Below are 23,479 nucleotides of genomic sequence, written 5' to 3'. Positions count from 1 at the left end.
AGTTCTAACTAATAGGAATATTCTTAAATTTATTTAATAGTTAATGATAAATCAGTATATATTTCCTTAAAACTGAGGATATATAAAATTTATCTTATAAATATCCCATTATGTAATGCCATTCTCCCATGGGGAGAATGATTTAGGAAATATTAAAATATAATATTAATTGACTATTTTCTTGAGGTTTGGAACACGTAAATGCAAAACCATAGTGTTTAAACATGGAGGCTGACTACCAAGGAAAGACAACAAACTAGAATGCTTAAGAAAGAGAACAAGTGGAGGAAATATTTTTTGATAACTTCACATTATTAATATGGTATTAAAGTTTTTGCATTTGTTTGAAGAAAAAGAAACCTGTGTACTAGACATACCTTGTTTGAATTATTTATAATATTGGTTCTCTCCTCCCTTTCTAGAGCAGTGTACTTAATTTTAGTTCCTTTTGGATTTGTCTAAAAATTTCCAGTCTGTTTTAGAATTTTATGCTACCACTATCCAGATTGGGTTGTTTCCTATCAGTTTTAGATATCTCTAGAGAAGTTTGTAGTGATGTCAGTAGTGGTTCCCCCCTGCCATATTTTGTCTTTCTCTTTACCTAAATAAGCCTTCCACAGAAAAATCATTGAGGCATTTTCTTTCTTTTGGAGCACCTTGTTATTTAGTTACTTGTGATACTCATTTGTGTTTAAAATTTTGTTTGCTTGTTTTTAGATTCGCCATGAAGTCAGCTTTAAAAATATGACTCATAAGCTGTGCAGTGACCACTGCTTTAATAGATACAGAATGGCCAATGGTTTAATAATGAATTGCTGTGAACAGTGTGGAGAGTACCTGCCCAGCAAAGGTGCTGGAAATAATGTCCTGGTGATTGACGGTCAGCAGAAAAGATTTTGCTGTCAAAGTTGTGTCAGTGAATACAAACAGGTAATTCATGATCTAATCAAAATCCACCATTCGTTTGAATATGTTTTAAATTATTCTAATAGTTTTACTTTAGCAGCATTTATTAACTAGGTTTATCCTGGAATCTCATTTAATTCCATTATTGTCTTCATCTCTTGGAGATGACCTATCCCAAATGAATACAGATAAATGTAGATTATTGGACATTGTGTGATCTTACATATAATGGTAAATGCTAGCAGAGTAATTCCTCTTTCGAGATATTTGTTTATGGGTGGAGGAGAGGGGTTGCAAATAATGATTTTTCAAAGCTTAGCTTGGGAATGATTATCTTATTTATATTTCAGTGTTAAGGTCTTTTGAGTTAGTTTGTTTTTGAATATAGACATAATGGTTCAAAAGTAAAAGTACATAAAAAATATATTCAGAGAAGACCAGCTGCTGTTTCTATCTTCTCCTTTTGGTTTCTACTCATCTTTTATAGGTATTCGCTTTTCAGTTCTTAATATTTTGTGTGTTCTGTTATTTGAAAAATTAAGAAAATATGTAATTCATTCTTAGTTTCTCTTTTTTCTATAGAAAAGACAGCATACTGTATGTACTATGCTGCATCTTCCATTTTTCACTTCATAGTATATCTTGGAAATTATTGTATATCAATGATTTATGGACTTTCCTCTTTTTTTTAATGGCTGCTCAAATTTTCAGGAAATTTGTGAGCTGGTTATTAAAAACACTCTATTAAAAACAAATTAAACAAATATAAGTTTATATTAGTCTGCTAGGGCTGCCATAGTAAAATACCAGACTAGAGGGCTCAAACAACAAATTTATTTCTCGCAGTGTGAGGCTACAAGTCTAAGATCAAGGTGCCTTTCTGGGTTGGTTTCTGGTAAGGCTGCTCTTTGAGCCTTGCAGATAGCCTCCTTCTTGAGGTGTCCTCACCTGGTCTTTCCTCTTTTCAGAAGGGTGGTGGGGGGTCTTGGGTATTTCTTTCTCTTCTTGTAAGGCAGAACCTTAGTCCTGTCTGATTGGACCGCACTCTTAGTACTTTTTTAACTTTAACTGTCCCCTTATAGGCCCAATTCCAAATACAGTTTCATCAGGAGTAGGGCTTTAGCATATGAATTTTGGGGGGAACACAATTCAGACCTTACCAATACTGAAAACAAAGTAAGTACTCAAAACCTATTACTTCCTAATTATTGTATTTTAATATCATCTGTATTCTTACTTGTGTCTGTTGTGTTTATATAATGGAAATATTACACATAATGGTGTGCTTTTGTGCATCTCTTCCCAGTTTCATGTTTAGTTTCATTTTGTAGCCTGAAATTAGCCGTAGTGGGAGTATTTTCATGGCAGATGTAGCAAATTATGTTGTCTCCTTAGTCTCCGAAGAGCTAGTGGTTAAGCATATCCCAGACAGCACTGGGCTATATGATAGTTTATTTGATCACTTTGCTGTTGGATGGTATTGGGGTTATTTCCAGTTTTTTGCTATTTTAACCCACACCAACTTACGGCTTATTATGTGAATTTTTAAATTTTATTGTCAAACAGTTTTCTTTTATTGCTTCTGGATTTTGTTTCATATACTTTCCTCACTCCCAGACTATAAAGGAATGCTTTTCATATTTTCCTTCTGTTTGCAAGGCTTCATTTTAATATTTAAATCTTTAATGCATTTAATGGAATTTATTCTGGTATATTGTTGAATTATGGGTCAAATATTATCTGCATCCAAATGACTGTCCTTGAGAATCAGCATCTTTGTGATGTCAGAATGTCCTATCATAGGGCAAGGGATTTCATTCTATTTGTTATATCATTGTGTTCCTGTTAAATTCACAAATATTTTGGGATGCCTGGGTGGCTCAGTCGGTTAAGTGTCTGGTTAATTGTTTTGTCTGCCATATCCTGGGCTCCCTGCTCAGTGGGGAGCCTCCTTCTCCTTCTGCCTGCCTCTTGTGCTGTCTCCCTGCTTGTGCATGCTTTCTCTGTCTCTCACAAATAAATAAAATCTAAAAAACAAATGGAAAAAAATAAATTGATAAATATTTTATCTTCTTGTTGCTATTTTATTTTAAAGATTTTATTTATTTGAGAGAGAGAGAGTGAGCACTTGCAGACTTGGGCAGGAGCACGGGGAATAGCAGAGGGGGAGGGAGAGGGAAAGGGAGGGAATCCCTAGCAAACTCCACACTGAGCCCTGAGCCCAACCCTGGGCTGTATCTCACAACTCTGAGATTCATGACCTGTGTAGCATGCTAACTGACTGAGCCACCCAAGCACCCCTGATGCTATTTTAAATGAGGTTTTCTTTTCCATTATTTTATGTGTGTGTATACATATATGTATGCACATACATTTTTAAATTGATTTTAAATACCTGCTATCTAACTAAATCATCATTATTGGTTAATTTTCTTGGATTTTAAACTAAACCATCATACCATCTGCAAATAGAGAAAGTTTAGGTCTTTCTTTACATTTCTCATTCCCATTATTATTTTGTCTTGCCTGATGACGTTTCCTAATAACTCCAGTACAGTTTTGAATAATGGAAGTAGTAAATATCTTTGTTTTTCCAGTGGGAATTTCTTTGATGTTTCCTTATTAAATTAGATTCTGGCTTTAGGGTTGAGGTAAATATGTTTCACCATATTAAAAAATTACCTATTGAGGGGCGCCTGGGTGGCACAGCGGTTAAGCGTCTGCCTTCGGCTCAGGGCGTGATCCCGACGTTATGGGATCGAGCCCCACATCAGGCTCCTCCGCTGGAAGCCTGCTTCTTCCTCTCCCACTCTCCCTACTTGTGTTCCCTCTCTCGCTGGCTGTCTCTATCTCTGTCAAATAAATAAATAAAATCTTAAAAAAAAAAAATTACCTAGTGAGTTTTGTTTTATTAAGTATTTTATCAAAAATGAATGTTGAGTTTTGAAGGTCTTCAGTGTCTGTGGAGGTGATTATGACTTTTTTTCTCTCCTTTTAATCCATTAATATGTGGATTATTTAAATGAGTTTTGTAATCCATCTAACCATTCTTTCATTGCTAGAATAAACCATACCTGTCATCATATTTTAAATGTTTAGTTGTCATTGTTTATATTTAGTACTTTCCCATTGGTATTCGTAAGTGACATTGGTCTTTAATTTCCCTTTTTTGGGTGCATTCTTTAAGATGTCAGTGTTACATTTAAAAAATGCTCAAGACCAAATTCTTACCTTTACATGCTTAAAGCAATAAAAATGAAAATAAATGAATTAAATATTTAACTCAAAAAGTTGTAAAACGAAAACAAACTAAAAAGAGAAGAAATAAAGATAAAAGTAGGAGTTAGTGAGTTAGGAAATAAAAACAGTACGAAAATAATCCAGAATGCTGCTTTTATGATAAATAAATTCTGTGGAAAACTAGACCAGCTGATCATTAATTGGGAAAAGAGGTTTAAAAATGCCCAAATTTACAAAAATAAGAAATGAAAAGGTGGACTTAACCATCCAAACAGAGGAAATGGAAGAAAATCATTTAAAAGGGACTACTTCGTATACAACTTTATATAAAAATGTTGAAAACCTAGCTGAGTAGTTTTCCATGAAAATATAATTTTTGTGTATGTGAAAATATAATTTACCTAAATTGACTCCAGAGCAGATAAAATAAGGCAGAGAAATTTCCATAGAAGAAATAGAGATAGTTATCAATGAACTACCCCACAAAGAGAAACGGACTCTGGTGTATCTTTCTTTTCTCTTTTTTTTTTTTTTAAAGATTTTATTTATTTATTAGAGTGAGCACTAGCTGAGAGGGAGGAGCAGAGGGAGAGGGAGAGGCAGACTTCCCGCTGATCAGGGAGCCTAACTTGGGGCTTGATCCTAAGACCCTGGTATCTTGACCTGAGGTGAAGGCAGACGCTTAACTGACTGAGCCACCCAGGAACCCCAACTCAGATGTTTCATAGGGAAATTCCATCAGATTTAAACTAGGTAATTGCAATGCTATTTCAAACCATTCCAGAGCAGGAAACGGGAAGAAAATAACTCATAGTTTTTTAAAACAAATGTGATAAACATATACAAAACAACATTTCCAATTGTTTTGAAACGTTTTTAAGTATGCAGTTGAGTGACATATGAAAGACATTCATAATGTGCAATCATCGTCTCTGTTTTTAGAATTTTTTTTTTTTTTAAAGATTTTATTTATTTATTCGACAGAGATAGAGACAGCCAGCGAGAGAGGGAACACAAGCAGGGGGAGCGGGAGAGGAAGAAGCAGGCTCATAGCAGAAGAGCCTGACGTGGGGCTCGATCCCAGATCGCCGGGATCACGCCCTGAGCCGAAGGCAGACGCTTAACCGCTGTGCCACCCAGGCGCCCCTGTTTTTAGAATTTTTTAATGACTCAAACAGAAACTGATGAGGCCACTAACTCCTCATCTTCTCTTAACTTCCTTGGTCCCTGGTAATCTCTAATCTACTTTGCGTCTGTATGAATTTGCCTATTCTAGATATTTCATATACTTGAAGTCATACATTATCTGTCCTTTTGTGTCTGATTTATTTCACTTAGGACAATGTTTTCAATATCATCCATGTTGTAGCGTTACTTTTTACCTCTGAATAATATTCATGTATAGACCACATTTTGTTTATCCATTCATTTGTTGCAGGCCATTTTGGTTGTTTCCAACCTTTTGACTAGTGTGAATCATGCTGCAATGAGCTTTGGCATGCAAGTATCAGTTTGAGTCGTGGTTTTTAGTTCTTGGTATATACCTAAGAGTGGATTTGCTTGGTCATAGGCTAATTTTATGCTCTCTCAGGAACTGTAAAACTATTTTCCGAAACAGCTGTATTGATAATTCCTAACAGCAGTACATGAGGTTTCCATTTACTGTAACTCTTTCCCAACACTTAATTACTTTCTGTTTTTTAATCCTTATTTTTTATTTTAATCATCCTTGTAGATGTGAGGTGGTATCTCTTTGTGGTTTTTGGTTTGCATTTCTCTGATTACTGATGATGTTGAGTATATTTTTCATGCTTATGGATGATTTGTATATCTTCTCTGGAAAAGTATCTATTGAAGTCCTTCACCCATTTTGAATTGCATTGTTTTTCCTTTTGTTTTTCAGTTGTAGGAGTTTGTTCTTTTTTTTAAAGATTTTATTTATTTGAGGTAGAGTGAGCAAGAGAGAGCATGAGCCGGGGGTAGGGGGAGAAACATGCTCCCCACTGAGCAGAGAGCCTGACGGGCTTGATTACGGGACCTGAGCTGAAGGCAGACGCTTAACCAACTGAGCTACCCAGACACCCCTTAGAGTTCTTTTTTTTTTAATATTCTGAATATTAATCCCTTATTTCTTAAGTTTTTTTTTTTAAGATTTATTTATTCCTTTGAGAGAGCAAGAGAGAGCAAGAGTGAGAGAGAGAGAGCTCCCGAGCGTGGGGCAGAGGGGCAGAGGGAGAGGCGGTTCCAAGGAGACTCTGCACTGAAGGCAGAGTGTGAAGCCCCTTGTGGGGCTCAATCTCAGGACCTGGAGATCACCACCTGAGCCAAAACCAAGAGTTGGCTGTTCCACCGACTGCGCCACCCCGGAGCCCCTAATCACTCATTTGATTTATGGTTGCAGATATTGGCTCCCATTTATTGGTTGCCTTTTTACTTTCTTGATAATGTCATTTGATGTAAAATTTTAATGTTAATAAAGTCAATTAACCTCTTTTTTCCTATGTTGATTATGTCTTTGGTGCCGTATCTAAGAATTTTTTGCCAAATCAAAGGTTAAGAAGGCTTATTCCTGTATTTTCTTTTAACAGCTTTATGGTTTTAACTCTTACATTTAGGTCTTTGGTCCATTTTGAATTAATTTTTGTTTATGATGTGAGACAGGCATCCAGCTTAATTCTTTTGTATATGCAAATCCAGTTGTCCCAGCATCATCTGTTGAAGAGAGTATTGTTTTCCTATGGAATGGACTTGTCATATTCTCAAATATTAATTGGCCATAGGTGGGTAGGTTTATTTCTGGACTTTCATTGTATATTCCATTGGACTACATGTCTGTTCTAGTGCAAGTACCACACTGTTGTGGTAACTGTGTCTTTGAAGTAAGTTTTGAAATTAGAAAAATGAGTCTTCCAACTTTATTCTTCTTTAAAAATTAGGTGTTCTAGACCCATTCCAATGGTATGTGAATTTGAGGATCAGCTTTTCCATTTCTTCAGAAAAGGTTGTTAGAATTTGGATAGTGATTGCACTGATCCTTAGATTGCTTTGGGTAGTATTGACATTTCAACAATGTTAAATCTTCCTGTTTGTGAATATGGGTTGTCTTCCCATTCATTTAGACCTTTCTTAATTTCTTTATTTTTTTTTTAAGATTTTATTTATTTATTCGACAGAGATAGAGACAGCCAGCAAGAGAGGGAACACAAGCAGGGGGAGTGGGAGAGGAAGAAGCAGGCTCATAGTGGAAGAGCCTGATGTGGGGCTCGATCCCAGAACGCCGGGATCACGCCCTGAGCCGAAGGCAGACGCTTAACTGCTGTGCCACCCAGGCGCCCCTAGACCTTTCTTAATTTCTTTCAGCAGTTTGTAGTTTTCAGGGTACAAGTCTTTACCTTCTGCGGTATATTTATTTATAATATTTTATTCTTTTGAACACTATTGTTAATGGAATTGCTTTATTAATTTCCTTTTCAGATTGTACATTGCTAGTGTTTAGAAACACAACTGATATTTAAGTGTTGATCTTACACCTGCAACTTTGTTGAATTTATTAGCTCTAGTAGCTTTACTGTGGATCCCTTGGGATTTTCTCCATATAGAGTCATATCATCAGTGAATAACAGTAGTTTTACCTCTTCCTTTCCAATTTAGATGCCTTTTATTTCTTTTTCCTAACTGTTCTGGCTAGAAGTTTCACTATTTTGTAGACTAGAAGAAGTGGTGAAATTGTGCAGGCATGTTTTGTTTCTGATCTTAACAGGAAAAACCTTGTGTCTTTGTAGAGTCTGATGTTAGCTGTGGGGTTGTTCATATATGGCATTTATTATGTTGAGGTAGTTTTCTTCTATTCTTAGTTTGTTGAGGGTTTTTTTTTTTTAAATCATAAAAGTGTGTTGGATTTTGTCAATCTTTCTTTTACCATTTGAGATTATCAAATGGTTTTTACCTTCATTGTGTTCATGTGTTTTATTATATTCATTATTTTTTATTGAACCACTGTTTGCATTACTGGGATAAATCCCACTTGGTTGTGGTATGTAATACTTTCAATGTGCTGCTGAATGTGGTTGACATTTAACATCCTAAATTTTATATCTATTTTGAGGTGATAATTGGCATTTAAGAACTCTGCTCCTGGGGCGCCTGGGTGGCACAGCGGTTAAGTGTCTGCCTTCGGCTCAGGGCGTGATCCCGGCGTTCTGGGATCGAGCCCCACGTCAGGCTCCTCTGCTGGAAGCCTGCTTCTTCCTCTCCCGCTCCCCCTGCTTGTGTTCCCTCTCTCGCTGGCTGTCTCTATCTCTGTCGAATAAATAAATAAAATCTTAAAAAAAAAAAAAAAAGAACTCTGCTCCTGTGTAGCCTCACCCTCATTTATGTTGTAATAAATTACATCTTAAACATTGTTTGCATAATAACATAGACTTGCAATTGTGTTTTGTGCATTTGTTCTTAAAATCATGTAGGAAATAAAAATTGGACTTACAAACTGAAAATACAGCACTATTGCGTTTTATGTTTGCCCATGTAGTTACTTTTACTAAAGATCCTTATTTCTTCATTCTGCTGGAGTCACTGTCTGGTTTCCTTTCCAGTTTGGCATAAATCTTTGACTCTCTTTAGCATTTCTTGTAGAGTAGATCTAGTGGTGACAAATTCCCTCAGTTTTCTATTTGGGTATGTCTTTATTTCTTCTTCATGTTTGGATAATAGTTTTGCCAGATTTTTGTTTGAAAGTATTTTTCTTTCAGCATTTTACATATGTCATTTCACTGCCTTTTGGTTTCCACGGTCTCTGATGAGAAATTGGTGGAAAATCTTATTGAGGATTCTTTGTACTTGATAATTAGCTTGTCTCTTTCTGCTCAAGAATCTCTGTGTCTTTCAACAATTTGATTATATTGTGTACTGTTGTGTGTCTTTTTGAGTTTATCCTACTTAAAATTTGTTGTGCTTTTCAGCTTTGTAGATTAGTTTCGCCTCATCAAACTTATGAAGTTTTCAGTCTTCTTTCTTTCTCTTTTTTTCTTTCTTTCTTTCTTTCTTTCTTTCTTTCTTTCTTTCCTTTGTTTTCTTCCTTTTTTTTTTTTTAAGTATTTATTTGAGACAAAAAGCGGGAGAAAGAGCACGAGCAGGGGAAGGGGCAGAGGGAGACGGAGAAGCAGAATGCAGATTCCCCACTGAGTAGAGAGCCCTATGCTGGAATCCATCGCAGGATCCTGGTATCAGAGCTCTGAGCCACCCAGTTGACCTGTTATTTTTTAAAATAATCATTCTTTGTTCTGTCTATTCTTCCGGGACTCTCATAATGCACATGTTGGTCTGCTTGATCTGTTCTACAGGTTCCTTAGGATTTGTTCACTTTTCTTCGTTGTTTTTTTTTTTTTCTTTCTGCTCTTCAGACTGTAATTTCAGTTTGGGCCTAGTTACTGCTGGTGGAAGTCCTTATGTTACCAGTTCTCATCTTGAGGGGGTAGGTAACAGGGTACCTTGTTACTTCCTGATAGGATAGAAGTTCAGGCTCCCTACTTCGCCTTTTCTCACGTCACCATAGCTGGGTTGCTGCAGTGGGGCACTGCATTGCAGCCAGGCCAAGGTAGAGTCTAAGCTCTCCACTTGTCCTTTTCTCGTGTGGGTGGGGTTAATGCCATATTGTTCCTGTGGTGGTTGGGTCAAGTAGAGGGGCTATTGACTAAAGGCGTTTTGTCCTTCTACGCTGTAATTCCAAGTGTATTTCTTTTATAGCTTTGTCATTCATTTTCTGTTGCTGGTTTCAAGATTTTTTTTGTCTTTATTTTTATTCAAATTTAAATTTTATTTAAAATTTTCAGAAATTTGATTGTGATAATATTGTGATTCGTTCAGTTTTCCCTTTCTGGGATTTGCTCAGCTTCTTTTATCCATAGGTTTGTATCTTCTGCCTAATTTGCAATGTTCCTTTGACTACTTTTTCAACCCTATCCTCTTCCTTCTCTCCCTCCAGGACTGTAGTGACTTTTATTCTTTGTTGAAAGAGGCCAAATAGGGAGCCTGAATTTCTGTATATTTTTTATAGTCCTACAGATCCCTGAGGCTCTTTTCTTTTTTATTTTTTCCATCCAAGTCTGTTTTCTTTCAGTTAAGTTTGGATAATTTCTATATTTCCCTGCAATGATTCTTTCCTCTGTCTTCTCCATTCTGCTATTGGTTGGGGTTTTCTCTTGTTGTTTACTAATAATTTCTTTTAGAATGGTGTTTTTTGTTTTTTGGGTTTTTTTTTAGTTTCAGAGGTAGAGCTTAGTGACTCATCAGTTGCATATAACACCCAGTGCTCATTACATGAAATTCCCTCCTTAATGCCCATCACCCAGTTACCCCATCCCCCAGTAACCCATCCCCCACCCACCTCCCCTCCAGCCACCCTCTGTTTGTTTTCTATAGTTAAGAGTTAGAATGGTTTTAGTGTTACAGAAAAATTAAGCAGATAGTACAGAGTTCTCCTGTGATGGTCTTTTATTGATACCTTAAATCAGTAAGATAACATTTGTTGCAGTTAATGAACTGGCATTAATATATTTGTTATTTTGTAAAGTCTATCTTTTATTCATATTTCCTTAACTTCTACATAATGCCCATTTTCTTTACAGGATCCCATCTGGGATACCACATTATATCCAGTAATCATGTTACCTCAGGCTAGTCTTGGTTATGACATTTTCTCAGACTTTTGTTGGTTTTCAATGACCTTGACAGTTTTTAAGATTTAGATATATTGTAAGATGCCCCTCTATTGGAATTTGAAGTTTTCTCATCATTAGACAGATTGGAGCTATATGTTTTTAGGAAGAATGTCACAGAGGTGTTTACTTTTTACACTGCCATTTTCATCACATCACAAGAGTACATCTATCAACATGATTTAAGTTACTGTTGAAGTTGATGTTGATCACCTTGCTGAAGTAGCACTTGTCAGGATTCTCCATTGTAAATTCTCCACCCCATTTCCATGTTGTACTCTCTCTTTTTTTTTTTTTTTTTGAGAGAGAGAGTGTACACCCAGCAGGGGAGAGGAGCAAAAGGTGAGGGAGAGAGAGAGAGAATCTTAAGCAGGCTCCATGCCCTGTGCTGAGCCTGAGGCAGGGCCCTGAAATCAGGACCTGAGCTGAAATCAAGAGTCAGTCCTTAACTGACTGAGTCATCCAGGCTCTCCCCTTGTTGTATTCTTGAGAATGAAGTCACTGTCTCCTTTCGGGTGGAGTATACAGCTAATTGGAATTTTTCTGCATAAGAGATTGGTCTTTTCTCCTACATTTATTAATTTATTCAGTCATTTATTAATATTAGTAGGGACTCATAGATATTTTATAATTTTGGGCTATAATAAAATACAGTTTTATTTTGTTGATCAAAATTTTCTAGCTTTGGCCATTGGGAGCACTTTCACTTGGCTCCTGCATTCTTTTGACTTACCCTATCTGTTGATTTTTTTAATTTCTGTTACTGGTTTTTTTTGAGTCCTAGAATTTCCATTTAGTTCTTATTTATATCTTCTATTTTTTTATATGAATTTCTATTTTTTCATTGTTAAGTGTGTTTTTTATTCTTTGTTGAAACATTTTTATCTTGGCTGCTTTAAAAATCTTTGTCATAATTCTAACATCTCTGTCATTGTTGGCATCTACTGATCATCTTTTTCCATTTATTTTTATTTTTATTTTTTTAAAAGATTTTCTTTATTTGGGGGGGGGAGAGAGAGCAGCAGAGGGGTGAAGAGCAGAGGGAGAAGCAGACTCCCTACTGAGCCAGGAGCCCGATGCAGGACTCGATCCCGGGTCTCTGGGAATATGACATGAGCTGAAGGCAAATGCTTAACCAACTGAGCCACCCAGGTGTCTTTTTCCATTCAAATTGTTGTTTCTCTGGGTTTTGATAGGATACATGATTTTATTTTTAATCAAAGCCTGGAAATTTTTGGTATTATGTTATTATATTCTGGATCTTATTTAAACCTTCTTCAGCTGGCTTTTATTTGACACTGCTGTGGTAGGAGTAGGAAGGGGTAGGGGTAGGGGTTGAAATCCAGGCTCTCCATTTGGCCTCTGTTGATACCCGTTGAGGTGGGCTCCTTGTTATTGCTGGATGAGGGTAGGCATTCTGGCTCCCCTCTGGGCTTTGGCTGATCCACCCAAACTGGGAGGAGTAGGAATACCACCTTACTGCTCCCCACGTAGCCTCCACTGACACCAAATGATTCCATTCTAATGGCTATAGAAAATACTCTTTGTACTATGATTAAATAAAATAAAAATTATTTAAAAAGTTTTTCATCTTTCATTCTGTAAAATATTATTTTCATGTGTAATTCATATATTGCATGTTCATAATTTACAAGTAAGTAAATGGAAATCCACGCATATACATTGTTACTTGACAAGGGAACACAATCAGACATGTTTGGAAACCACTACATAAGATGCTATAGTGAAGGTCTTTTCCTATAATCTGGGGGAACTAAAACTGTATGGTGATCTTTTCTTACCCTTGCCCTCCCCCTCCCCTTTTGACATTTTTCTCTAACATTTAACTTAGCTGCCATTGTTTGTATCCCCATTGCTGAATTAGTTTCTGGAATATACTGATACAGGTAATTAATAATCTGGATCCTGGCAGTGGAGACTGTATAATACTTAACACTTCTCTTTCAATATTTTATTTTCCATTTTCTCATATGGTATTTTGACTTTAATGGAAAGCAGGATGCTTTCTGCAAGGAGTAAGATGTATATTCATATGTGCTGTAAACTGTCATGTGCTCTAAAAAGAGTTTCCAAAACAACCCATTTGCCAGTAATGAAAACTGTACCTGCATAATCTTCAAATCACTTAATTTAGAATGTTTTGAGGTACCATAGGCTATAATGAGATCTTAGAATACACTGTCATCTAAGAGAAATAAGTAATTTTTTTTTTTTGTCTAGGTCTACTTAGGCAAGTCAAGTAAGTTTAAAGGTCTGTTTATATTTATAATTTGTTACCTGTTATTGTTTTATCATTAAATGATTTTTTTTCTTATAGGATAATTAAAATAATTTAACAATGGCACTGGGGATAGGACAGAGGCATTTTTAAAAGTTGGAATGAGTTTTAAGACACAGACAATTAAGAATCAACTTTTACGGGGCGCCTGGGTAGCGCAGTCGTTAAAGCGTCTGCCTTCGGCTCAGGGCGTGATCCCGGCGTTCTGGGATCGAGTCCCACATCGGGCTCCTCTGCTGGGAGCCTGCTTCTTCCTCTCCCAATTCCCCTGCTTGTGTTCCCTCTCTCGCTGGCTGTCTCTGTCAAATAAATAAATAAAATCTAAAAAAAAAAAAAAAATCAACTTTTACTGATTTGCTTATTTGTCTTTCAATTAAGCAGCTTCTTTATATGTTTTTTTTTTAATGTCTTTTAAATATTTTTTTAGGTAGGTAGCCATCCAAGCTTTCTGAAGGAGGTTCGAGACCACATGCAGGACTCTTTCTTAATGCAACCCGAGGTAAGCAGGAATGTAGCTGTGGTTAAGCCCTTAACAATTTCATGTACTGCTATTGTCTTTATTATGTAACTGAAAAATCATGTGGATTTTGAAGTATATTAAAATTTATGAACTTAAAATATGTCAGATGATGATGTTTTCTTATGTTATCATAGGCAAAATTTATTTCACTAAATTTTACATGTATTGTGATATACTCATTTGCTTTTAGGTATTTTTATTAAAAATTATTTTCAGATAAAAAATTTATGCACAGTACCTTGTCCAGAGTAGGCATTTACCTAGGATATAAAAGGTCCTCTCTTTTGTGCCTACCTGAAAGATATTAAAAATCCTTTATTTTGTAAAAATTTCTAAATTCATATTCCTTACTCTAGGTGAATGGATTAGTACAGAAATATGTGTATAATAAATATGTACAATTAATAATTATAACTGTAGTACAAGGAATTTCATATTGACATACTCCTGCTATATGATTAATCTATATACCTTATTCAAATTTTAAAACATTAATGTCCCTTGCAGCAAATGGAAAAAAAAAATTACTTCTTGTTTAGGATCCAATCCTGGATCATAGGCCATTATTTCTTTAAAAATGTTTTTCGCCCCCCCAACCCCTTCCTGAGACCCCAATTCCAGATATATTAGATTTCCTGCTATTGTCCCATGGTCCCTGTTGCTGTATTATTTATTGGGTTTTTTTCGTCTTTTTTTTTCTTCTTCATTTTGCAGAATGTCTGTTGTTGTATCTTTAATTTTACTTATCTTTTCTAATACACTGTTAGTCCCATGTGGTATATTTTATGTCTCAGATCTTGCATTTCTCATTTCTAGAAGTTCCATCTGGGTCTTTTTTATATCTTCTATTCCTTTCCTCATTATGTTCATGTTTTCCTCTACTGCTTTCTTGAATATATCAGCATATTTATCATAGCTCTTTTAACATTTTTGCCTTGTATTTTCTTAGCTGTCATTTCTAGATATGTTTCCACAGCTTGATTTTTAAAAATTTCTATATAATGAGTTATATTATGTTTTGTGGAATGTTTAAAAGCCATTGTTTCATATCTTTTGTGTCGTTTTCTGGTTTTTAAAAGTGGGAGGTTAAATCTAGTCTCTGTACTCCATCATGGCTGGGGTTGGAAGTCCTGTCAGCTTTAATATGAAATAGTTCCCTAGTCTTTGTCTTTCATGACCTTGACATTTTTTGAATACTACAGGACATTTAGTAGAGTGCCCCTCAATTTCAAGTACATCAAGCTTTTATCTCTTGAGTACCTTCCCATGTGGTTCACTCACTTGGTCAAAATGTAGTAAAAGAATTATGTATTGCATACATGTAAAAGAATAAATTAGGAGGAAGTTTTATGTAAAATCATGTGATGATTAATTTTGATATTCATATGGAATTGTGTAAAATTTAAATGTACCATTTTTTAATGAGTAGACTGAAAATGAGCCAATTTGCCATAAATTCCCCATTATATATACCTTTCCCTTACCAGTATCTTGTTTAATTAGTTTTACCTTATTCTTTTTCACTGAATTTGTGAGTAGGTTTATTTTCTCCCATGTCTGCATGGGGAATATAATAATTGTGAATTTATTACAGTTAATTTCATTTTTTAACTCACTCAATGTCTATTTGTAGGATGAATGAAATTTAAATATTTTGATTGTTTACACAAAGAACAGAAAACATGGCATGAACAGATATTTCTTTTTTTTACTAATGTTCTTTCATTAAATGGGTCCTTTTATTTTTGAAGTAGTGGTGGCTGTGAAAGTGGCTGTGTTAAAATATTTTCAATATTAATGATTCTATCTTTCTGATAGTACTTTCTCATTCTCTTCAGATAAAAGTATTTGTCAGTGTGGACCAGTTGCTTAGCTCCTTGTTTACTTGACCCAATTCAACTGGTCTACTTTTTATTGGTACGTCTTAAAACTTACTAATTACTTAACCATTCTGCCAATAAAATTATTGTCAACTTAAAGGATGTTTCTAATAAGTTAAAAAAAAATTCTAATCCAGGTTTAGGTTAGATGGTTGGACTTCATTTATATTAATAAAAGAATTCTTGATGGGTGCTGCTACATGCAGGTCTTGTACAAGAATCTGCTGAGAGCTGCTTGCTTTTTCTCTTTGTAATCCTGTGATTTAATGGCAAGTGTCCTGATATTTTTAGTATTCCTGATTTGTACTATGGTGCCAGATTTTAAAAATTCTTTTTTCTTTCATTGTTTTATTGATGTGTTTTCTTTGACTCTTTTCCCATTATAAAAATTTGAATTATTATATAGGCCTCAGGAAAATATTTTGTCATTTCAAGCAAAAAACCAGCATTCTCCTCTATTGTTTTTGTAACACTGGGAAAGTCATAATTAGACTTAATAGGTTTGCAGTTATTCTTTTCTGTTCCTTGTTACTATTCTTTTACTGTTGATAAGTATTTCTTTTTGCAGTCTATGAGAGATTGAAGAATGGGTTGATTTCCACTTTGAAAAGTAAAACTTAGGACTTCTATGAAGTGGGATTTAAGTAAATGAGGAATAGGCAGCATTGCTTATTTTTTATGGTACCAGTTATGTTTTTTTATAACTTCCATTTGTTGTATGCTGAGAAAGTTTTTTTTTTTTTTTCTTTTTTTGATGTTGATGTTAGTTATTTGGTTTTGGTTATTTTACCTTCAATTTATTACCTTTATTTTCTAAAATCCTGTGGCGCTTATGATATTTGTCCATGCAGTTTACCCATTTTGTTATTTTTGGCCTGATAGTCATCTTCCCTGACATTTGTTGGTCATCCATCCATGGAACATTTTGAGGCCTTTTAATATCATTATATTGTACTAGATGCTGTTGGGTATGACAGTGATTAAAGAATCTCAACATCAGGTGGAAAAATGGATGCAATTATTTTGCAGTATGATATGTGATATTTGATTTAGCGGCTTGATAGTTGTGTAACCACTCAGAAGAAAGATCGAATACAAGTTGCACTTTCTAAAGACTTGCTTTTCCTTATGTTTGATTTCTAATTGTGACTATCATGTTTTTAATAGAAATACACCAGTTCATCTGCTGTATTTGTATTTTTGTAAGACTATGTATATTTCAGTAATATTGCTTTTGTCTAGTAATTTTCAAAGTGTACCTCCTTCGGTCTTACCATTATATAGTTTACCTTGTTTCTTTGAATTACGTGTTGGCAAATACTCTTGCCAGAAGGGCTGACTAGTCTTGTCTGTTGACTAATTACTAGCTTTAGTTAATAGCCCCAAATCTTGTTAAATGACATTTTTTTTTTTAGTTTAAAAAAATCTAAAATGATGGTGTTTTATCATGGTTGAATGAGGTTTTAAATGTACTATACATAGGTGGTTAATTGGTTTTAAGAGAAGTTCCAAAAGTTCTTGAGACAACAGCACAGCTCAGTGGAAAAAAATATTTAAGATCAAATTTTTCTTCTGAAGGAACATAGTCATTTGATTATTAAGGCTTATACTTTGTAGGTCCATTTAATTTCTTCTGTCAAATGACAAAGAAGTGTGTCATGGTAAACAGAAAACACTGTGCCTTTGTTTTTCAGTTTATACTTTACCTATATAGGTGGGGATTCTATTAAACTAATTATTAGAGAAAAATCCTAGTTTTTGAAGGAGACTTAGCTAAGATCATTACTTTTGTTTGAACCTGATTTAGCTGCATTGTAGTTAACAGTTTGCATCCAGATGAAGATTTCTGACCCACTAAACCTGATTAGAGATTAACAAAATTGTTTTGCAGAGAGAAAAGGTGTACTGAAAAATATAAAATTTTTTTCTAAGTAAGTTATAGTTTTCTTAATTATCTTTTTATGTTTCAAATTTTAGAAATATGGAAAACTGACCACTTGTACTGGTTGCCGGACACAGTGCAGGTTTTTTGATATGACTCAGTGTATAGGTCCTAATGGATATATGGAGCCATATTGTTCAACTGCTTGCATGAACAGTCACAAGACAAAATATGCAAAATCACAAAGTAAGTTTCAGGTATTTGGGAAGTTAAAAAACCTTAATAACATGACCAATTTCTTAACTACTCTTTCCCCTTAACTTCGTTTTTATAGTTGTTTTTAACTCGTAAATAATTTTTATTTATCACACTAAACTTTCTTACTGAAGACTTTTTTTAGTGATTTTGACCGTTCCATATTTCTTTGATTTTCTTTAGTTTTAAGTTATTGGTGAAGTTCTGTCCATGTCTCTGTTCTTAGCTAAAATTGTTTTTTCTTCCAAAGATCGAAAATTGAGATTGTTTCCTGTGTCTGTGTATATTTTAGAGACATGATGTCAGACTCTTTATAATGGTATTTTTTAAGGTGCAAATAATCTTGGAAATTAAAAAGAATAGTTTATAGAAGCTTCCGTTAAAAAAAAAATTCTCAGAGGTCAGTTAAAATTTTGTTCTAGACTTTTATCACTTTATAAAGAAATCAGATATGTACTTTTTCTCTCCTAGGTTTGGGAATTATTTGCCATTTTTGTAAGCGAAACTCTTTACCTCAATATCAAGCCACAATGCCTGATGGGAAACTGTATAACTTTTGCAATTCCAGTTGTGTGGCTAAATTTCAGGTTTGTTATTTATTTTGGATAACTCTCACTCCCAATATAAATACACATAGAAAATAAACAGTGTAATATGCTTTATTTTTATTAAATGTGCTAACTTTTATGTAGTTTGTTGAGGGTCAAACTGCAGGGTAGAGATTATAGAGTCACAGTAGTAGATATAGCTGCAGCAGCTCACCATTTAGCATGGAGAATCTAATTGACTTTTTAATTGTTGTTTATGGTAGACTTGGAGGAAAATAAATTTTAGTATAATTGAGCTCAGTGCCTGATGTGTACTATTTTCTTAGTCGATGGTTTCAATAACATGTGACTTTTAAGGGGAATTCTGTTTTATGATAAATGGGTGAAGAACATGGGTATATTTAGCCTGGAAGTGATGAGCATAAATGTTTTCTTTATATATTAGAAATATGCCATGTAAAATAGGGATGGGACTTGTTATAGTAGACCCTAATTTAAGATAAGATCAGTTTAGGGAGACATTGTTCATTTTCATAAATGTAAAGAACTTTCTGGCATAGTTCTTCAAAGTTAGATTATGGATAAGCTCAGAAGGTAGCATTACTAGAAGTGTTCAAATTTAAACTCATTGACCATTTGGAAGGGATAGTTGAAAAGGGAATTTAGCATTAGTTAAGTGGTACGAGTAGGTAGGTTTACCTTGCTGTAGGTGAAAATTTCAAGGTACTGAAAGGTTCAAACCAGTGCTTCAGGATAATCTTCCAGCAGTTGTACAGTGCTGCAGACACTGTGTTGTGTGTTAAACTGAAAATGCAGTGTCTTAAGTATGTTAGAGTAGTTACAACCATTATTAGCATTTAAACTGAGGTGGTTTTAAATTCAGCCAGGTGAATGTTGTTTTTATTAATAGTTATATCCTTGACTGAGTTTAGGTAATAAACCATTTTCATGACTAAACTTTTATTTTGGAAGTTGTGATCATGGCCATTGATACATCCTTTGAGTGGTAAATATTGCTTCTCACTTGTTGGCTTTTTTTAAACTAGAAATTAAGGAGTAGGGATTAATTAGATGAGAGAACAACAGTGTCTTTGGCATGCTGCTTCTCAGATTTCAACTTTATTTTTGATGTTGGTAAACTGAAATGTAAATAGAAAATGTTTTAACTACTTTTTTTATTTAACTGCAACTTGTATTGCCCATTATTTGAAGAGACAATTTGTATATATGTACATTGTATATTTTAAAGAAACCTTTAATGTAGACTCTTATTTCTGGGGAATGCATCCAGATAAGTGTAGGCAGCCTCATCACTGTAACTCTGCATAAAAGTGATACAAAGAATAGAAAAGCACCATTTTTTTTTCCTTTATCTTAAAGCACACCATAGATTTTGAACTTTATGTTTTCATTAGATGATGTTTCCATTTCAAAATAAGGTAATAGGATAGTATTCATTTATTTTGAAAGAATAGTTAACTTTAGTGGACTTACACAATTTTTTTTTTGAAACATCAAGGGCACAGTTGCTGGTCTTTATTTAAAGAATTTATTCATCTAATAGTTACTGTCTTAAATCTGCATGTTTTCTTTTTTAACAAATTTTAATTGGGTTGTACGATACATGCAGAATTTTTAAAAAATGAGGTTTTTTGTATAAAGATTTTTTCCCTCTCTTCACTGCCACCCTGAAAAAATTTTAACTTCTATACTTTCAGAAGATTATATATAATATGTAAAATATATTAGAGAATGATAATTAAATATCAGTGTACTCACTACTCAGGTTAGAAATTAGAACAAAACTTTTTTTTTAAGATAGATTTATTTTAGAGAGAGAGAGAGAGTGCTGCCATGGCACCCGCCCCCCATGGATGTGTTTGAGTATGCGTAAGTGGTGGTGGGGGAGCAGAGGGATAGGGAAAGAGAGAAAATAGAGAATCTCAAGCAGACTCCCTGCTGAAGGCAGAGTCCTATGCAAGGCTTGATCTAACAACCCTGAGATCATGACCTGAGCGGAAACCAACAGTTGGATGCTCAACTGACTGAGCCACCCAGGTGCCCCTAGAGCAAAACAGTTTAAGCCCATGTATGCTTATATCTTTTCCTATTCTGTAAATTGTTTTAACTTTTTAAAATGTAATAAAACTAAAATTATCGGTATCAATTCCAGTCTGTAAATCTTTTTCCCCCTAACTTTGTAAAAGAAATGATCAATTTTAAAAAGTATTATAGGCTGTTTTCACTGATGGACTTGAAATTAAAATGATAGCAGTATTGCACGTGGGACAAATTACTACTTAAAATAGCTATTGGAGAGAACTTGGAGCCAGGTTTTTAAAAAATATTTAAATACTAGTTCAGAACCCTGTTAACCTTAACTATTATTTGCTTAAGTTTTTTTAAAGATAAAAAATCTATTTGAGCTGTATGATTTTTTCCTTTTTCATATTATTTTAAAATAAGTAGTAGTAATCCTGAATAAAAAATGAATTTCAGCTTCATAAAACTTAGTGTACTAGTAAGTAATTTTAAAGACAAAATTCAGAAATACAATTTTATGTGTTGAGGAAATATTCAAGCAAGAAACATACTATTTTCTGGACATAGTATTTAACAATAATTACAAATAAAAATTCTAAGATCTGTGTCAGACTCAGTATGTTTTGTTCTTTGTTTTAGGCTCTAAGTATGCAGTCATCTTCAAATGGTCAGTTTGTAGCTCCAAGTGATATTCAGTTGAAATGCAACTATTGCAAAAATTCCTTTTGTTCAAAGCCAGAAATCCTGGAATGGGAGGCAAGTCCTATTTTGTTATGTATAATATCTTGCTTAAATGAGAGTCTAGTAAAATAATAATGGTGTTTGCATTTGATGACCTATTTCTTAGTGGATAAAGATTAGTTCTTCAGATTTTGTGATGATTGAATCATTTACTTTCTTTTGTGGGAAGAGCATCAACAAAGGATCTGTTTATCAAAGTCATATTCTCTATACATTATATTTGTAATGTATGGGATGTTCCTTCGTTTAGCTACATACTTGGAGCATCTATTTGTGCTGTATTTTTCCATTTTACCCCCATCCTTATAAATATTGTCTGAACTATAATATTTTGTATTGCCTGCTACCTGTACAAATTAGAATTTGTTAGTCATTTACCATGTTGTCATTTAACATTTTATAATTGTTTTAATAAACGAATCCTAATATAAACTTATTTTACTTTCCCTTTCTCATCACTCTTGCTTTCACCAGTTTATTAATTTACTTTGCCATATATTTTTGCCATTAGCAACACCTGGTCATTATTTTTTGTTTAAGGGAGCAGTGATGAATGAATGCATGGTTGGATGGATGGATGAACAGACAGGTGGACTTGGCTGCATATTGCTTTCTTGATCAGTGTTCATCTTTGGCCATTCTTTCTTTTCACCTTTTTTGAGGGCATGGAATATGTAATAAAATGGTGTACAAGACATAGTACTAACAGTAGGTTGCTCTTAGGCTAAAACTTGTTAGTGGCTATTTTTAAGTCACTCAGTAGCTGAGTCCTAGGAGAAAGGTGATAACCAGAACCTGACTAATGATTACTAAAGTACTTTGGAAATCTGAAATTTCATTATTTTAACACTTTAGTCCATAGAAAATTATTTAGTTTGCTGTTGTGTTTGGTGCTTTCTCAAGAGCACTTAAATTATTCTTGGAGACTGTTGCTGGTACCCAATGATGATTTTTAGTGACTAACACCCTCTTTAAATCATAGCAGGAAAAAATGTTGAAGGCCTAGTAAGAATAAAGGAATGGTAGGGGATGGGGAAAGAAATCCATAAGCAAGCACAGAGAATAATGTTATATAGGGAATAAAAATCCTGCCTAGATTGAATTTTTATAATACTAGATGAAATTGAGGTCCTTTCTACCATCTCCATGTTAGTGCTACCTGGCTTTTGTAGTCTTGGTGTTGCTTTTATTTACATGGAGGTTAAGTGTTGGAGGGAGTTAAGAAACACTATCAAACTGAATGAGAGTTGAGCCTGTCCCTCAGGCGATTGAGAATTCAGGGGCCTCTTTCTTCTCATTCCATGGTTGGCAGTTGTGGTTTCTTTGTTGCTGTTTTTCCTCTTACAAGTTATATGTTCACGATGGGGCAACTTTCCACTGATTACTTATTACTTGAGTTGCTTCCTAGACTCTTTCACCTTCCTTATCTTGGCCTTCAGCTATCTTTGCCACCTGTTAGGTAGATGGATTAGACCTAGTCTGTGTCCTCCATAATAACAGAGGGGAAAAGGTGTTGCCCTGGAAATTGTAACTTGTTTGTGTTTGGCTGGTTTCTGGAAAGTAGCTCTGGCAGTTGTAGGTTGGGGCCAGGAGAAATGACTAAATAATGCTAACCTCGCTCTGTTCAAGGGTTCCAACTCAGTCTAAAGTTTAGCAGCACATTCACTGTGTGATGGCCCCAAATTGAATACTTTATCCATGATAGGTCTGTTACTATTAGCGGTGGTAGGAATGTGATTGAGTCTACTTGACTATACTCAACAAAGAATATTTCTTTTTGAGTGAAACTGATGTTAATGTCATATTTCTCATCTTTTTGTAGTTTACCCATGTTGTATCTTCCATTGTTTTCTTCCCATTTCTCCAGTTCCCTTAGCAACACCAGACTGCCATCATGTTCTAGTGATACTTTTGCAATTTCACTGAGTAATTTTGGCGTAGTTAATGGTATTGAATTTTGTGGAGTTTTTTCTAAATATAGCGGTGAAGTAGTTAAATTAGCTGTCTATGGCCTATAGGAAATGTATCCCCAAAGATTATCAATCACATTAACTAGGTAAATGATTTAACTTTGTTTCTGTAAAAGTGGCTTGTTTATTTCTTAAACTTGTTCTTGAGGTGGTTGTCATATACTTACCAAGGTTCCCATTGTGCATTTAGAACAAAGTGCATCAATTCTGCAGCAAAACTTGTTCAGATGACTATAAGAAGTTGCATTGCATAGTTACATATTGCGAATACTGTCAAGAGGAGAAGACTCTTCATGAAACAGTAAATTTCTCTGGCGTTAAGAGACCTTTCTGTAGTGAAGGCAAGTGTATATACAGTGTTGTTCATAATTTTTATTAATATTTAATGTTAATTTTTTGCCAAAATATTTTCAAAATATATAACTACATATGTCCAGAGTAGCTGTACAATTTTAGTGTAGCTGAAAAGAAAAATTGAATTT

General features: G+C 34.5%; 1 protein-coding gene across 10 annotated transcripts in view; it reads left to right on the top strand.

Annotated features, from left to right (window-relative positions):
- ZMYM2 (zinc finger MYM-type containing 2) overlaps positions 1 to 23,479 on the top strand; it is a 104,832-nt gene that overhangs the window by 38,485 nt on the left and 42,868 nt on the right. For 8 of the 10 annotated variants that reach the window (XM_026492947.4, XM_026492948.4, XM_057309800.1 and 5 more), the window contains 6 exons: positions 718 to 930; positions 13,586 to 13,657; positions 17,536 to 17,686; positions 18,167 to 18,282; positions 20,926 to 21,042; positions 23,188 to 23,338. In XM_026492947.4, the coding sequence (XP_026348732.2) occupies positions 718 to 930; positions 13,586 to 13,657; positions 17,536 to 17,686; positions 18,167 to 18,282; positions 20,926 to 21,042; positions 23,188 to 23,338 (820 nt within the window). Of the gene's footprint in view, positions 1 to 717; positions 931 to 13,100; positions 13,194 to 13,585; positions 13,658 to 17,535; positions 17,687 to 18,166; positions 18,283 to 20,925; positions 21,043 to 23,187; positions 23,339 to 23,479 lie in introns of those variants that run through there. The other 2 variants (XM_057309815.1, XM_057309812.1) reach the window with 1 other exon arrangement.

The sequence above is a fragment of the Ursus arctos genome, unplaced genomic scaffold (genome assembly GCF_023065955.2).
Source record: "Ursus arctos isolate Adak ecotype North America unplaced genomic scaffold, UrsArc2.0 scaffold_10, whole genome shotgun sequence".
Lineage (NCBI taxonomy): Eukaryota > Metazoa > Chordata > Mammalia > Carnivora > Ursidae > Ursus > Ursus arctos.
Note: the sequence above shows the minus strand (reverse complement) of the source record. Positions and strands in the feature narration are given on the sequence as shown.